We start from the raw sequence: 17743 nt of genomic DNA on the forward strand, positions 1-17743 counted from the left end.
ATATCCTCCTCCTCCTCCTCCTCCTCCGCAGCAGCAGCTCCCTGCCCACCGCACAGTGCTGCTGGTGAGGTATTCCTGACGTCAGCTACGCAAAGTCATTCCTTTGGCTGCGCTCGGAGACTTCCAAGTGCACATGAAGAACTGCACTAAGAAGAATTAGCAGGCCCGGTTCTCCATGGCTTCGTTAGAACTGTGAAACGAAACTGAAACACACAACTTAACTCAGAAAACAAATGAACAGAGACCGCCTTGGTTTAGTTGCTTGCCAAAAAAACACGTGCAAGGAAAGCTCTTCGAGGATCCTGGTTAATTCACGAGGTTTACAGGACCACGTTATTCTGCTGAGGGGCTGCTTTGATGTGGTCCAGCCACCCCTTGTGGATGGAGATCCGAGCCTGCTGTACAACATATATACAGTTTCCCTGTGCTCCTTTGATTGCCATGTCTTCTTATTCTCTGGTGGGACAAGCAAAGCATCCTTTGTGCTGTAAACCGGAGAGCTTCTGCTCTGGAAAGTTTCCTTAAAATGTCACCTCCTCAAAGAGAACACTTAAACCCACAGCTTTCGCCAATCCAATTTAATTAGACTTGACCGAAAACCCTCACTAACCCCGACTATAACAGGAGGCTGTGACAAAGCTCGAGAGCGATTGAAGATGAGATCTTAGGTCACAAACATCCATCAACACTAACAACTAAATGATGAAGACTAGGATGTAGATTTTTCTTTTTTCTTCACAAGTATTTATTTATTTTTCTTATCAAGTAAGAAAATAAGACAAAGAAACGTTCCACTTCTCACATTTTCTTTCAATGGCACACAAGGTGAAGGTGTTATGTTTTTTTTGGCAGAAAACAAGTAAAAAGCAAGAAAAGAAGAATGAAACCAAAGAGTGCATTATGACTTCCATGTTCAATACTCTTAAGTATCCGATAGGGGTGTAACGATACGCGTATTGAACCGGTCGGTACGAGGCTCACGGTTCGGTACGCATGAGGAACCGAATAAGTTCGAAAAATAAAAATAAAAAAAGGTTTTTTAAACCTTTATTTAACCAGGTAGTCCCATTGAGATTAAAAATCTCTTTTGCAAGATGTAAGTAACAATACAAGATGTAAGTAACAATACTACATAACATGAAGGAGCAGTTTTTGTTTTTTATGCTTATGTGTTGCTAAGAAGACACCCCAGAAGACGGGTCACTCAGGTATAGTTCCATCATTGTTCAAAGTCAAAGAATAACTTGATGTTAGTTGTAATGAATAAATATATTTTAAAATAAAGTACATTTCTCTGGCATTTATAGTTTTCTACTGTACCGAAACGTGCCGAACCGTGGCTCCACTGTATCGTACCGAACCCAACCGTGAGTTTTGTGAACCATTACACCCCTAATATCCGATGACGCCATTAAATAAGGGGAACTAGTGGGACTGTTACAGAACGTAAATCTGGACTATGTTCAGACGTATCGTAAGCAAAGGCTTCATTTGCATAGCTTAAAGGTCAAAACAATGCTTTTATATGGGCTACATGTTCTATCAACTATGTGTTGCTACCTCAAGGTAAAAGACAACTTTTGAAAGCAATAAATGTACAATAATGAAAATCTCTTGAGCGCAGGACAGTATGCCTTTAACCAATTTCAAAAGAAAACATCGTCACACACGAGTCATCCGTTCTCACTTTCATCATTTGGGTTTCTGCGAGGCTTCCTTTTGTCGTACAAAGACCGGGAATTGACAAAACACACAAAAACAATTGGCATTTTACAACGAAAATGTATTAAAGATTAAGAATGAAATGAACTGGTAAACAATGTCCCAATGTTCCGTGGACAGGTCCATTCTTTTAGCTTCATCAGTAGTCACGTCTTAATGCTTAGAATGGGTCCCCACACTGCTCCACAGCTTCAACTAACTAACATCAACATCGAAATGAATCTCACATAAATGCATTGCATCAACAGAAATTGTCTTAACACATTTTGGCATTTAAATATTGGTGTATTTTAAAAATAGTGTTTTTGTCTGATTTGTATGCTTTGTATTAAAAAGTACATTCTCCCCAGTTTGTGGTGGACCGAAGGAAGACGCTGTACTTTTTCCTCCCTCTGTACGCGAAACGTTTGGTAACACGTGTGGTTATTACAAGGTGGGAATAGATATTGTCATTCAGGGAGCTGCAGAGTCCCAACTGTGCACGGCACGGTGACAGCAGGTCAAAATCAGAGAGGCAAGTCTCTCTCCCGCTTCGGCATTTATGTAAAGCAAATCTCTAGCGCCCTCACTAGACCTGCAGAGACATGACTCGAACCAGCAAGTCTTGCCCTGCCCCGACTCACACGGCCCCAACAAATAATGGATCCCACTATGATCCCGACTGGCTGGGGGTAGCTGAATATGTGCACTGACACAGAACACTGCATGTAAAAATAATACACTTCTCACATATTTAATGAAGTGTATTGAACAGGTGATTCACAGGTGGAAAATGTATTTACCTGTGCTGGTCATTTATTTTTTTTTGTCTCTTCATCTTTTGATTGCATGGCTTCAACCCAGAGTACCTGCTTTCCGTTCTCAGTTAAATAAGACGGGATGCCGAGAAAACGATTTGATGAGTTTAATCCCGAGACGATAAAATCGAATGGCTTTTCTCTCCCTAAGGGGGTTTGGCTCAGTCACAGCAAAAAAAACACACAAAGCACACACACAAAAATATTTCCCCCGTACTGCGTCTAAAATGTTTGAATATTACTATTTTCTGGAAATGATGTATTTGCAATCGTAAAATTAAATTAAAAAACTGCAGAGTACTGCTGTGTCACACCTAGGCTCACACAAAAAACAAAACATACACAACATAAAGAAAACACTGTGGGTCACAAGTGGTTTCAAACAGAGAGGTTATTCATTCAAAAAGGTAGCTGCTTTGCCAGCAAAGACTTGTGGTATGAAAAGGTAGAGAGGAAGGGTCGTATTTAGTGAACACTGAAATCCCTACAGGGTGGACCTAGCTTTGTGATGCGTAAAACAAAACGACAAAAGCTGAGAGTTACTATTCTGGTTTTTCATGATAGCCCCTGGTGGGAAGCAACTTTAAGCCATAATTGGCACAACCGGTCAGACAGGCTATCCGTTGCTTTTCCTCTCTGTGCAAAAAACAAACAAAACCAGCACTGTGCAAGTGGAGGCCTGACATCTAGTCAGTGGTTCACAAAGCCTACCCTACTGTAAAACCAGGCCGCGGGATGTTTGGTCTGCCCTCATTCTCCTAATATAAAGCCGCTTCCACAAAGAGAAGCAGGTGGACACGTGAAACTGAAAAGTCACTGGAATGCTCCGAGAGGATTGACAAACGGAAATGACTCAAGTCTATGGAGGAGTTATGTCACTGGACAAGCAAAGAGTAAACATCTGCCACTTCCTTTCATCCCCCCTGTTCATATCAGAAATGCACCAATCGATCCCCCCCCACCTATAGTTGTGCACTCGTACAGCTGGAGGAGGGGGTGGGATGGGAGGGGTGTGGTGGAGGAGGAGGAGGGGGGGCATTGGGCTGTGATGAAGGTAAGGCTGCCGTTACTCCCTCTTATCAGCTGCTTTCGACTGTTCCCTCTGAATCATGCAGCGGCGCACAATGCTGTCAAAGCTCCCCAGGTAGAAGAGGGCGATGGTCCGAAACAGTCCCATGGTAACAATCTGTACAGAGGTGAGAAGAGATTAGAATTTGGAAATTGCGCAATACTTACAGCATCCTGGAGCAGCGCCGCTTTAGCCAATGTGACTACATCACGTTACATGGCTTTACCTGCTGGAGGCCCTCTGTGATGGAGGTAACGGGTGACATGCCACAGGTGAGGGCTGACAGCATGTAACCATCGGGTCCCACAGAGCTGTTGAAGTTCCCCTGCTACAAGAGACAAGGAAATGACAGGCAGGTAGATTAACAACAGATTAGCCATCCACCTAATGTTAAAAACAGGACAAGAAACATGGTGAGTCAGCGGCAGGTGGAGTGAATTTCTTACCACTGCATCCCGAACAATGATTTTGGCCACTTGGTCTGGTTGACAAACTCCAGAGGTTTCAGAAATTAATTTGGTCTCTAGGGGCTATAAGGAGGAGGAAAAGGCGTCATGGTGGGGGGGGAGTTGGAAGTGAAATTATCTTATCGTACTGTTGATTGTGTTCAAGAGATGTTTACCTTTGTCTTGTTTTCCTGAGCCAATCCCGGAGTGTCAGTGTCAGGGGGGTAGGCCACCGTCACATAGATATTGTATGGTTTCATCTGGAGTACAAGAACAGCAACACTCACGAGTCGTTACGTCAACATTTTCTATAAAAATTCACACCGGCAACTCATCATCCCTATATATATGTAATATGATTAGCTAAATGATTTAAACTAGATGCACAGTGAAGATGATTTGCGATGCAGCGTGTTTGCTTGGCGTGTGGTTATTCAAGCGCAACAGTCCAAAAACTCACCTCCATCTGCAGCGACTCTGCTAAGCCTCGCAGGGCAAACTTGGACGGGGAGTAGGCGGTGTATCCAAACAAGCCGATCTGGCCCGCCTGCGAGGACACAAACATGATGCGGCCCATTCTTCGCTCCTTCATGGTGGTTATGACGGCTCGTGTCGGGTAAACGCTGCCCAGGTAGTTCACTTCCATCAGTTTCTGTTGGCAACGAGGTCAAAGTTCACACACACAGCAATGTCTCGCCGCACATTTATTCCACAACCTCAATGGTGTTGCACAATTTCTCTTAATATACTCATTGCAATTAACCCTTCGCTAAGTCCTGCCCCTCGAAAGCAGACTGGCCAATCATAGCGCAGCATTGCCCAGCTCCTATAACTATTCGGCTGAGCTCCATAGACTCTCATGCAATCGTTTCAGAACATTTTGAGCTAGTCATGGTTTAACGTTGTGTAACAGTGATACTCGTTACCGATAACATTAGCACTTTAACGTGAGCAGGTTAACTGAATGCCGACACATGCAGCTTTTGTTTTTCTAATGATTGTAACAGTGAGGAAAGACCTACGCTGCTTTACAGGAACAGCGTTGTTCCTCAATTTCATTGTCCTCTGTCTGGCCAGGTGATGTGGTGGTTCACTTTTCCACTGTGAGCTGTAGGCGTTAGCTTCTATATTTATAATATTTATTCAGGGAGTGCAGTTGGTGACTGTGGGCTCCATGGTAGCTCTGACAGCTTGACAGAGCAGCAAGGTACATTTGGCATTAAGTATTACCTTAAAATGTCTGAGAGTAACAAAACATCCTCCAGAACCAGACAGCAATCACACCTCCAACTTAGCCATCTGGTAAACGTTGAATCGGTTTCGTTTAAACGTTTTTTAGTACCGTTCACAGTAGCTAATTGGATTCTTACATGAATAAGACCATATACTCCCAGGTACCTACTTTAAAACGGTCCACGTCCATTTCCTCAAACTTTGCAGAAATGGACATCCCGGCACAGTTCACTAACATATCGACAGGCCCCAGCTTCTCTTGAGCCTGCACCACAGGGAAAAAAAGCGACTTCAGTATGCCGACACTGAATTATTTAAGGAATCCAAGATGTTCCACTGGCGTTAAGAGGGTAACTTCACCTGCTTTATCACACTTTCCACCTGGCTATATTCACTGGAAACATCCACTGATATGCAGAGCACCACCTGAGTAAGGAAATTGTACATGAACTTATGCAATGTCATGCAAAACGGCATCAGCTGTTATGCACAATATGAACACATGTACAGTCATAACTAGTAAGTAAGGTGCTTTAAAACAATATCTGAATATTTCATTGAAATAAATGCTGAACTCATACCTGTTTGTCATTGATGGCAAATTTCTCCAACTCTTTCTTCGCTTGAAGTAATTTAGCCTAAGGGAAAACATGCATATTTAATCAGTTATAAAAACGTAAGGTTCGTAAAACTTCCCTAAATGACGACATTTCAAATCCTCAGAACATTAACAGTCACATGCAGGTGAATTGTTTAACATCAAATAAAGTAAATGTGAAATTTAAGTGGAGCACATCCTTCACCTTACATGGTGCAAATTAACCTTGAGAATATATTGTCGTGTTTGACATCAAACGCTTTGGCTGTGACAACAAACAGGCAATGACTAGGGAAGACACAGAGGGCCGATTGGTTGAATGTGGTTTGTGCTGACCTCATCCCGCGCCACCAAAGTGATGAAGGCTCCTTGCCTGTAGCACTCAACTGCAATGCATTTCCCAATCCCACTTGAGCCTCCAGTCACCTGCAAATCCAAATGGTAAGATGATCATTAATCAAATGCCAAATACGGGGTAGCTGATCTCCAACTCATAGGCTGGGGGGCACAGGTCAACTGGAAACGAAAATATGCTTCCATAATGAAATAATACATTTGAATAAAGATGTATAATGATGTGCAAGTCATCTGCATAATGAAAGTAAACAAGCTACACTCTGTTGCGCAGTTTATTAGATATATCTAAGACACAACTAGCTAAAACGAATGTAGCCTAATACAACAGGCCAGAGAGTTATCATGCTGTTGATGCAACTTCCTGGTCAGTTTGTGGTGCTCGTCAACCCTATGTTACATAACCATAAAGTTGACCAGCAACTAAGTTGAATTAGAATCTCAGTTTGAACAAAACTGGATATTACAACCTTCATGAAGGTGGGACATGAAGCGCTAAGTAAGTCATGTTTTATCTGGGTGGAGCTTTTAACTGGTAACATTCAGAGGTTAGCTCTAACTAGCACAATTGTAACGTTAACGTTATAGAATAACCGTTAAGCTGTGTGGGCGTGTCACTCTGCGTAAATTCACTGTCGTATTAAATTCGCCACTCACAAGATATATTTTCAGTCTAAAAGTTTTGTCTGGTTATTCGTTGTAACGTTGGTGGACGTACATGACGTACTTTGAACAGTACATAAAGCTAACTTTAGCTATAACGTTGCAGGCTGTAACGTTAGCTAGCTACCGTTCCCATTGTGCACTTACCACGACGTGGGCCCCGTTCAGTTTCAGAGGTTTGGGACTAATAAGAGGCGATATCATGTACAGCAGCAACACAAAGGCAACAATGAAGGCAGCGACCACAAGAAGCATGACAAATGGCAGAAGAAGCCACCAGGAATTGATGAAAAGCCAATCCGTGATCGTTGAGCTCAGCCCTTCTTCAGAGGACATGGGGGAGATTTGGCAATCGTTAGCTTGTTTGCTAACTAGCAGGCCAGCGTCTGGAGTCCGATAATGGAGATACGAGGCAGCCGACGGGCCTGAGAGGGGGGTGGCGAAGCACAGACGTCGGAGGAGGAGTTGTTCCGGGGTTTGGCCAATGAGTCAAAAATGTGCAACGACCAGATTAAAGTCCCGCGGTGGACATGGACCCCCAGTGACAAAGCTCAGTCTGCACAAACCAAAACAAATAGAACTGTGCACCGTACACGAACGTTTGACGTTCGTATCGGGTACTTGTAGTCTTCTAGCGAGCAGTTCACGAGGAATCTAAACGCTGCTCGAGTGTGCATTAACAGCAACTCCCACAATGCAATGTTCCGCTTCCTCATTCGTATCCGTATGGTTTCAGTTAACACTACACTTAAAACACGTATGCTTTACATCCAGTCACCTGTTTGTTGACTGATGACAGTGAAAGAAAATCTATTTTAAACCTTAATTAACCTAACGTTACAAATAAATCGTACATTTCTTACAAAAACATAAAACAGCTTTTCTGGACTTCGCTATAACTTTTATTTACATTATTGAAACAAACACAAAAATTCGTATGCACGAGTGCCCTCTTCACAAAGAACGGGTTGAAGAGGTGGCTATATGTATAGACATTTACAGTAAAATAAGCAATGTTCCCCATCAAAACTCAAAAGAGATAGTTTGCACTCTTTAGGAGCAAAAGAGAACAGTTGTATACAAACTCTAAGAGTTTACATTGAAATTTGCAAGTATTATACATTTCTCGTTTAGTGACATAGCACTGGATATATATGCAGCATGAACAATTTAGAAATAAACCAATAAAAAATAAATTTGCAGCTTTTCTAGAAGGCACATGGTGCAAACTGCTGCACATGGCTATATAGTTCATGCTTGGAGATGCATTCCTATATTGTTAACTGTACAAGAAGAGGGTCTCTCAACCTGAGCCATGGGTGTCCAACTCAGTCTTGTTTTATCAAAAGTTACGTGACTTTATGTTAACATAAGGCTTAAGTTTTTTCGCAGTTTATATTAAGGATAACCAGCAAAGCCTGTGAATAGTAATGCAACATATGTACAGTAGGTCGTGAAAATAAACCTCTGAGCTGAGTGACAGCAAATTAAAGTTATTGAGTCCTTAAAAAATTATAAAGTAATGCTGGTCCGGCACCATTGGGGCTCCACCCTAGTAGCCGTGTTTAATTCCAATGGCAAGAGTAAACAAATACAAATGTCCGTTGTTAGGAAACTGGATAAACAATCAAACATTTCCACAGGGTCTAATGCAGCTCTCATCCTGAGTATCTCAGTCTCAAAGCTCTTAAACATCCACCAACCACCCTGAGACAACAATCCAATGAACTCCTGCCCCGCTTCACTCCCCCAGCCCAAGATTTATACAATCCACAAAGTACAGTTCACACGATAAAATGCTTCTTTTTTTTTTTTTCTCCTTCTTAATAGAAGAATACATAAGGGGCAGTCATTAGTCTAGTGAGGTGTATTCTGACTGGAAGATAAGGACACAAGAGCTAGTCCCAATGTTAAATAAATTATCTTGATTTCAATAGCCTGATTTGCAATAATTGTTGAGTATGTCTGCCGTCAGTTTCCGTAAGTTGCTTGGGCTTTCTGCTCATCAATGTTTTTAGTGCTTAGTCAACCAACCTTCTAAGTTCTTTATGTGGAGTATTTCATCAGGTCAGCTGCAGATGGGAAGTCTTCAATGTTCTTTGGACAATGGTTAATATCAAATAAAACAATGTCCTTCCACCCTTTGCGTGGTTGTCAAAACAGCGCAGTAATCTTGTCCACTTATGATAAACCACGAAGCCTGGTGTATGGTTATGATGAGACAGACAGAGAGAGAGAGAGAGAAATGGGACAAGGACAGTAAAGAGAGAAAATCACAAATCCTTTGCTTTGGTTTGGCTTGGCTCAATCCTCCCACCTAGCCTTCCTGTCCAAAGTCGTCTGTGAATTTTTTCAGTTTGCCCAGATCTTGTTCATTGACTGTTGGCTTCGTGCTGGCCTGAGACCTCAACATGTCAGACTGAAAAGACAAACAGATATCATATAATATTAAAGTAAGGACTCAAATATGCAATTATATCACCATCTAGTGTTTTTTACATCCTTACCATGGACACTATAGGTTCCAATAGCTTCTCCCCAGGTACGTCCATCCATGACATTTCAATCGCGTTGGGGTCGCCAGGTGAGCAAGGAGTCAAGAGGTCATCTATCATAAGGTTGGCATCAATTCTTGATTCACCTCGTACCTTATTTAAATCACAACGAATGAAAGGAAACACAAATTGAGAATTAGTCAACTGCAAAATGTTAAACTGCATCATGAAACAGAGACAGACATCTTAACGGACGTACCCGTTTGAAATGGGTGGCTGACTGGACCTTTCGAACAGGCTGCATGAGAGCGTCTCTGACAATGACGCTGATATCTGCTCCCGAGTATCCAGCCGTCTTCTTGCCCAGAGTGACAAAGTCGGAGTCGGTGAGACAGTTGGGGGTCGGGCCGAGATGGAGCTTGAACATGAAGGAGCGGGCGTGCTCTTCGGGCAGCGGGATGTAGATCCTCTTCTCAAATCTGAGAGTTTCATTGGCGTACAGTCAGCAAAGGCGAACGAGAACACGGTTCCTAACAACTTTCACCAAGTGACACCAATTACCTCCTTCTGATGGCTGAGTCTAGGGTCCATGGGATGTTTGTTGCACCCAGTACCAGCACTCCCTCATTGTTATTCCCCACACCTGGAAAAGAAAACAGTCAGGGTAAGTGTACATACTTTAACTACTTATCTCATCTAAACAACGATACTCTACTTTCACTGACACGTGATGGTCCGTCCAGCTTTCTAAAGATTTGTGACCACGCGTTACATTACTGGGCAGATGTCGAAACAGGCCATTTACAAAAGCAAGTTACAAAATTATGAATCACATTGACACCATTTCAAATCTGCTCATCAGGGCCTTTCCCAGTGTGTTATTCCAGATGGGTGCCACCTCACCTGAATCCAAAAACCACCTCCACACACATCATAAAAACAGATACAATTTTACGATATTAACAAATAATCTTAATCTAGGGGAAAGAGCATTTTAGTTCTTTGTCTGCACACTAAATTGTTCATGAGATGAGATGTGTATGGCTCACCACCTTTACTCAGCAAGTTCCTGGGGCAAGCCCCGTTATTGCAAACAGAGTATGCACAAACAAGAAGTGAGTCTATGAACGTTGCGGTCAGTGGGTTATCATCTCATAAAGAAATTTGCACTTCCCACCACACCTCAATCTGTGACGTCACAGCAGGTGTTTTCCCCCCTAACCTGTCAGAGAGCATATCTGAGGTGTGGCCAGAATGAGCATGCTGGAAAGTTGCAGCAGTTTTCTGCCCCACGTGATTCAGCGGTCATTTAACATTTAAATAGTTCACATTTGGAAATAAGTGACGGGGAGATTTAAAGAGAGTCTGAGAACAGTAAAAGAACGAAAAGATATTACCGGTACTCTAAAGGTTTTGCCATTGAGGGACCCAACAACCCAGCATAAGTTTCTACGGCGTTACATTTGTGTCCCACAATGATTCCAGTGAAAAGCTAGGATGCAGAAAAAAAAACTAAAAGAGATTCTTCACTTGGTGCATAAACTGCTATTTCAGATCCCAAAGGCTGTTTACTCATTCACTCAGAAACTATTCAACCCTCAATTTGGGGAACATTTAACATGCAGTACTGAGGGATTGCATCAAAGTTAATTAATCACAGCATTCAGTCATTAAAAACAACTGTTTTGGCTCGTCAGACTTACCCTGCATCTGAACCAGGAACTCTGTCTTAATACGGCGAGCGGCCTCACTCTCGTTCTCACTTCTTGAGCCACACAGGGAGTCTATCTCATCAATGAAGATGATAGAGGGCCTGTGCTCCCTCGCCAGGGTAAAGAGATTCTTCACCAACCTAGGAGGTTAAAGAAAGTTAAAGAAATTAAATAGCAACAGGCTGCTGTCTGCAGTATATTTGAATGCTTAACTCGTGCTTTTGTGGATTACCGTTAACGGGACTTACTTTTCACTCTCTCCCAGCCATTTGGAGACGAGGTCAGACGAAGAGATGGAGAAGAAGGTAGAGTTGCCCGCCTCTGTGGCAACAGCTTTAGCCAGATAGGACTTTCCTGTGCCAGGAGGTCCAAAGAGCAAGATCCCTCTCCATGGAGTTCTCTTTCCTGTCAGTCACGCAAAACGGTAATTTAGGCCACATTAGTGTCGACGAAAACAATCGGCTGTCTTCTGTCACTTAAGAGCAAAGCAATGAGGACGCCTTCCTCTTATATGAGATGTCATACCTGTGAAAAGGTGGGGGAATTTGATAGGAAGAATAACTGCTTCTTTCAGTGCCTCCTTCGCTCCCTCTAAGCCAGCAACATCACTCCATTTGATGTTTGGTTTCTCCATAACAATTGCACCTGTAAAAAAACATTACATTTCTGAGGGGTCTAAGTACCTGAATTATGACCGACTGCATGTAACAATCTCCCCCCAAAAAATACAAAAACATTAGGACAATTAAGTTCAGATTAAAACTTATATAAAGCCTGCAGAAGGTCCAAGAGTCCTCAAAGGGAATATCACAAACCTGAAAGTTGATTTTGGAACTTCTTTTTCTCTGGATCGTCACCTTCATCGCTTTCATTCCTGGAAACACAAACATATAATTATAAAAAATTAAATAATTAGGGCCCGAGCACCGACGTAGTCGGAGCGGAGGACCTATTGTATTTCTAATGTTTATTATTATACTTCTTATTTTTAGTGTTTCGTCGCAAAAAGGAGGTGCTTGGGATACTGTGAATTTTGTGAAATTTGGCACGCAAGCCAGAATTTGCGAAAATTGCAGTCTGGGGTGTCCAGCTGCGGTATGAAATATTGGCTCGCTAGCGCCCCCTATTGAGTAGCCCCAACATCGGGTTTCACCTAGCTGTATGAAATTTGGTAGCAATGTGGATCGTGATGAGCCGCACAAAAAACCCTCTTGGAATGTTTCTCTAAACCAAACAGGAAGTCGGCCATTTTTACTTTTATGACGTGTTTTGACCGTTTCAAGGCGTCATACTTTAACAAACTCCTCCCAGAGATTTGACCCGATTGACTTCAGATTCGGCTAGTCTGCTCTTGAGACCGTGGCAGTGAAAAGTTATCGAACTATGTGGCCGTGGCGTGGCGTCAAAGAAACACCAGTCGCCACGAAACAGGAAGTTGTTGTAACTCGGCCGTACATTGTCGAATCTGCTCTCATATGTCATAACATCCTGACCCGGAACACATCTATATGATAATTTAGAATCATAGTGATAGCGCCACCTAGTGGCAACCGGAAGTTGTACGTTGTGTACTTTGACATCCTGCTCCTCACAGATTAATCAGATCCCTCTCAAATGTTGTCAGAAAAGCCTTAAGACCTTGATAATGCTTCATTGTGAAGATTGTAAGAAGTTACTGAAGGGCGGCGACGTGGCGGCTCTGCGAATTTCGATCCTTCGCCATGAACGAAATTTGGTAGGAACATGTATCACATATGGACTTAAATATAAGTATATTGGGGCCATGCTCTAAACCTGCATGCAGTGTCTGATGGTCACAGAACTGAATGGCAGCATCAACCAGAGTCCTCGCACCGTCCGACGGTCGTGGACGTTCTCCGCCGCGCAGGCCGGAGTCCTGCCGGCACCCCGACGTGCATATTGCGAGGGCCCGGTCATCGCTGCTCGCAGCTTTAATTAATATATAATTTTGTCTACATAGTACATAATAGTAATTTGCACTGATTTTCCATCCAGGTCTGAATGGCATCAGACCGGCTCCACTCATAAACACACCCTTTGTCATCAGACTGTGACTCTTTGACAGGCTTAGCGGGAGTAGCGTTTTCTTTCTTCTTTAGATACTCCTTCAACTTCTCTGCTCTGTCCAAGTATTCAGCACATTTTGCTCGGATGCTGTGTTTAGCTTTGTCACTCTGGGCTTCATCTGTCAGGAACAACAAAAAAGGTACACAAAAATTACTTCAGGTTTGAGTATTTTTAATCCTTAAAGAAACATCACCCTCCTCTCCAAATTTCACCTTAAGTGTACTTCGATTGCCATATGAAGCTACTAGCAAGTGCTCATATCTAACCATTTAAAGAAATTATTTTATCATTGTTCTTGCCATCTTCACTGCTGTGAAAGTGTACAAAATAGCTTGCATGTCATTTTGAGAGATATGACGCCACTCTACAAGGTATGTTTAGAATATTATTGGATTGTGATTCCTATTGTGGCAAACAGAGGTGATTATCAGACTGTGTGGACACCGTAAACTTAATGCCAATGTGCTGTTTTTATGCCTTACATTTCACCACATGGAGGAAGTACTGAACAGCAGCCTGGTAAAGACGCAGAGCTTCCTCGTATTTCTGAGCTTTATCCTCCTGAGCCGCCTTGCTGGCAAGATCAATGGCTTTCTAAAATAAAACAGACACAGAACAATGTTACTTATATTAGCATGTGTAGGTTATACTGTTGATTAATTACGGAAACAGACAGCTGTGGGAGGTTGATGACAGTGTCTTTGAATTGTCAAAGTGCCAGGACAACATCAACCAACCAAAACAAACAAAATTGACAAATGTAAGCGGGAAATGTATTTAAAAGTCAGTCACAGGCAACCTTCCTGTATAACATCACAGTATACTTACCATAATGTACTAGCTATAGGTGAAGATCAGATTGAAGCTAACACCTGTCCTGTGTGGGGGACACTACGCACACCGAAGTAAGAGTGCGTGAACCGGAATTTGAATGCACTCTTTCACTTTCTTTTATGATATGTATGTCACTTGAACACAATTTGTACTTGTAACACAACCTGTACAGAATATAACCATAACAGTTTTGCTCTCCATTAGTAGTGGATGTCTTTTCAGAGGCCAAATAAAAACCATTTAGCTAACGTTAGCTAGCAACGGTAATCCCGTTAGGTGTTGTTTTCTATAATACAGGCTCACGCTGTTATACGGCAATAACCACAACAGCATATAAACGTTGCTTTAACCAAGTTCAACTTTAGCTTTCATAACAAGTACGGGCCACAATAACACCTTCCGGTGGTCTTTGTTGTTCACAAGTTGATGCACGTTAGCTAACCATGCTAGTTAGCAGCTAATGTTACAAACGTCACACTGTCGGAAGCATTTAAACCAAACACCACCCAACATAACAAGGTCAGACGTTTCGGTTGTCATGAACTATGACACTTGCTTTAGTTTAGTCCAATTCGTGAACAACTTTGTTAGCTTATTTTGCGTTTTAGCTGGCCCTGGCGTTGGTTCTCAACTTACCTGTAAATTATTGTTGGTAGCCATAATGGCTGATCACTTGTCCAATAATCGAAACGAATGTAACACCGCCGTGAGGAAACGACCTTTAAAAACTCTGCTTTGGAAAGTAACCATACAAGTAGACTGTTAAATCGACAGTCGAGTATTTTATGAAGCTTGTTTTCGTTTCTTGTGATCGCCCCGGAGTCAGATCGAGGAGGAAACTTCCGCATTGAAAACTCGATACTCGCGTGCACAGAATGCGATGACGTCAACGCGTAGCCTCGTTACTGTTCAGAGTACATTGCCTGAAACTATAACGTTTTTTTCTTTTCCTTTTGCTTGTCACGTGGTATCGTTGGTTCGTGGTAAACCCAATAGGCCCCTTACCTTTATGTAGAGTCTATGGGTTTAACAAATTCAAACACTATCAGGCTATGAATGAACTATCAACCCTGTTGTTCTGACACGAACAACAGTGGTGGAAAGCACCTAAGTACACTTACTCAAGCATGATACTTAAGAACTATTTTGAGGTACTTACTGCTTTCTACTTTCCACTACATTTTGGAAGTTAATGTTGTACTTTTTACTTCAGTATATATTTCTTTCACAGCTTTAGTTACTAGTTACTTTGCATATTTAGATGTTTACTGCAAAGTATAAATCAATGAATACACTATGATGTATTATTATAGATTAAGCTACCCAGCAGTATATATAGTAATACAAATTAGCTCCATCTTCAGCAGCATTAAAGTGATGAACACATTAATGCATCAATAATTACAATCCAGTGACATATATGATTCTGAAATGAGCCATTCTGCACAATGAGTACTTTTGGTACTTTAAATATATTTAGATGCTAATACTTTTTTTTACTTGAGTCTGAATACTTGACTTTTTCTTGTAGAGTATTTCTAGACTATGATATTGCTAATTTTACGCAAGTAAAAGCTCTGAATACTTCCTCCACCACTCATTAATTATGTATTATCTACAAGGCACTTTAAAAAGTCCACTCGTACTGCAGCACATCCATACTGTTGTGCACTTGAGACATTGGTCTGATTTTATCATGATGAATTTAAATACATAAATATGATGTATTTAATTTTGGTAACAACCTTTTTATACTCTAGGTACTCCTGTAATTCTTCCACTCGGTCCAGGTACAGTTTACATTTATCTCGGATCTTCTGGTTGCCATCTTTACCCTGGGGTTCACCTGATGGGGAGTAGAACATTTATTTAATAGCATTCTGTAATGTTATTGATTTAAACTATCTATCGTAACAAGTCATAAGGATGACACAACTTAAAATTGGCCCAAACACACAAACCGAGAACATTAATAGCTGAGTAATTTAAAGCAATTAAGGTGATGCACCCTCTAGTACAGACTGTTAGGATGACCTGAAATGTCTCATTATGTGACATAGGATGCATTTAGTTTCCTGCCGTAGTGACGCACGTTTTACAATGTGCAGAAAGTACTTGACAGCATGTTTGTAGGAGTGGATGGCCTCCTCATAGTTCCCAGCCTGGTCTTCCTCTGAGGCCTTCTGTGCTACGGCAATAGCTTTCTGAAAGAGCAGGAATATTTCAGATACTATCACATCTTATGCTTCTACTCAAATCACTTCATGACACATAATGGTGTCCTAACTGCATTAATCTGCTTCAGCCAAAGCAAAAGTAATACAGTAGGCGTTTGGATATATATTTATACTTATATATAGCTGTTAAATGTTTACACCTACATCTGTTCTATTTTTTTTGCTGCCCTTTTTTATTCTTAATATATATTTTTTGTTGTTTATTGTAAATTTGTGTTTGTACATTGAGAGCGGAGTGGAAACCGGAGTCAAATTCCATGTATGTGTAAGCATACATGGCCAATAAAGCTGATTCTGATACAGTGCTGTTATTATGCCGATGTCAGTTAGTACCATATTATATATGTTATTATTATATTACAAACAAATCATAATAATTTTTAAAAATTCTCTGGAGTGCTGAAATGATAAATTGACTGATTGAGTATTCCACATTTGGTATTCCAGTCATTTCAGTAAAGTATTGAGTAGTAATATACATTGTTATTTCTTACACTGTTTCTTTAATTGTTTTTAAATCTCCTTTTCTTTTGCCTTATGTTTTGATGCTTTTAATGGTTTTATGTGAAGCACTTTGAATTACCTTGTTGTTGAAATGTGCTATACAAATAAACTTGCCTTGCCTTGCCTTGTTCACAGGTGTTTTGACACAATACCAGGGCCCTGGAACTGATTAACTAAAGTTAAATGAAGTTGTTTGCAGTGTCATGAATGACGCTTGTGCTTTTTGTGCTTTGAAATGTCAAAATCTCTACTGTGAAAAAGGTCTCTATTTGCTCATTATCAGAGCAGATGGTCAATCAATTAAGTGTGTGATACATTGTATCGTTAGTTCAACTTTTCCACCGATATTTGCTGTGATCAAATACTTTTAGCATCTATATTGCTGCAGAAGCGTTTTCTGTGTACAATATGGCTACTCAACGTTTTATGGTGATATATTGTGTTAAAACAAAGTAAGAGAAACCTTATGACTCCAAGTGGAAATGAGTTATTTATAATAGAAGAGGGTCTATGTGAATCCCACCGAGAATACCTGCTATTTTTCACCAGCAGAACAGAACCACACTGCATATCTCTAAACCAATCAGATCACGGATAGAGCTTTGTGTTTGCTCACTGCATATTAAAACATGTAATGACTAATCTCGCACACTGCCTTTAAAATCGGTGGACTTGATGTGAATCACTATTTTTGGTCCATGATGGAGTTCAGTGTTGCAGACGCCGAAGTATTGGCACAAAACGCTCCTCACACGATGAGACTGAATCCAAATGATGCGTTGGTTAAAGTGAAACCCGTCAGATCACATACCGGGAATAGACTCGGTGTTCGTACCTACACTTCACTTATTACACTCCACTCCATCGATAAAGCTTCCAGTCTTTAAGGAATGTATTCATCCTACCTGTAGAGTTGTCGGCTCCATGAGGAGACTCGTGGGAAACAAAACACAGCTGATTCAACCCGTGGTGCCCCTCCAGTCTGGTTTCG

At 41.5% G+C, this 17743-nt stretch overlaps 2 protein-coding genes across 3 annotated transcripts; both read right to left on the reverse strand.

Annotated features, from left to right (window-relative positions):
* Positions 1–770: 770 nt before the first annotated feature.
* On the reverse strand, positions 771–7383 carry kdsr (3-ketodihydrosphingosine reductase). Its single transcript, XM_079285559.1, has 10 exons — positions 7030–7383; positions 6202–6291; positions 5849–5905; positions 5628–5693; positions 5437–5532; positions 4495–4686; positions 4211–4294; positions 4035–4118; positions 3815–3916; positions 771–3705 (listed from the first exon to the last, which is right to left on the reverse strand). Exons 1-10 carry the CDS (start codon positions 7216–7218, stop codon positions 3586–3588), a joined length of 1080 nt encoding a protein of 359 aa, XP_079141685.1. The 5' UTR covers positions 7219–7383; the 3' UTR covers positions 771–3585.
* Positions 7384–7771: 388 nt separating this feature from the next.
* Positions 7772–17743, reverse strand: vps4b (vacuolar protein sorting 4 homolog B). Of its 2 annotated transcripts, XM_079284318.1 has the most exons (13): positions 17658–17743; positions 16104–16215; positions 15757–15857; positions 13660–13771; positions 13145–13295; positions 11905–11963; positions 11615–11734; positions 11338–11494; positions 11081–11229; positions 9939–10020; positions 9637–9856; positions 9390–9530; positions 7772–9301 (listed from the first exon to the last, which is right to left on the reverse strand). In XM_079284318.1, exons 1-13 carry the CDS (start codon positions 17676–17678, stop codon positions 9200–9202), a joined length of 1527 nt encoding a protein of 508 aa, XP_079140444.1. In that variant the 5' UTR covers positions 17679–17743; the 3' UTR covers positions 7772–9199. The 2 variants fall into 2 exon arrangements, with proteins under 2 accessions (XP_079140444.1, XP_079140445.1); XM_079284319.1 differs by lacking the exons at positions 15757–15857; positions 16104–16215; positions 17658–17743 and adding an exon at positions 14648–14860.

This window comes from Melanostigma gelatinosum, assembly GCF_949748355.1.
Source record: "Melanostigma gelatinosum genome assembly, chromosome: 15".
Taxonomy (NCBI): Eukaryota; Metazoa; Chordata; class Actinopteri; order Perciformes; family Zoarcidae; genus Melanostigma; species Melanostigma gelatinosum.

Bases quoted from the DNA above. Each gene is read 5' to 3' on its own strand.
- vps4b (XM_079284318.1), bottom strand. From the start codon at position 17,678: ATGGAGCCGACAACTCTACAG. The intron at 11,964-13,144 runs GTGTGTTTATGA...TTGTGTTTCCAG, and splicing joins TCACAGTCTGATGACAAAGG to GAATGAAAGCGATGAAGGTG. The intron at 11,495-11,614 runs GTATGACATCTC...CGTGACTGACAG, and splicing joins ATTCCCCCACCTTTTCACAG to GAAAGAGAACTCCATGGAGA.
- kdsr (XM_079285559.1), bottom strand. From the start codon at position 7,218: ATGTCCTCTGAAGAAGGGCTGAGCTCAACGATCACGGATTGGCTTTTC. The intron at 6,292-7,029 runs GTAAGTGCACAA...TTGGATTTGCAG, and splicing joins TGAACGGGGCCCACGTCGTG to GTGACTGGAGGCTCAAGTGG. The intron at 4,119-4,210 runs GTAAACATCTCT...TCCTCCTTATAG, and splicing joins CTCAGGAAAACAAGACAAAG to CCCCTAGAGACCAAATTAAT.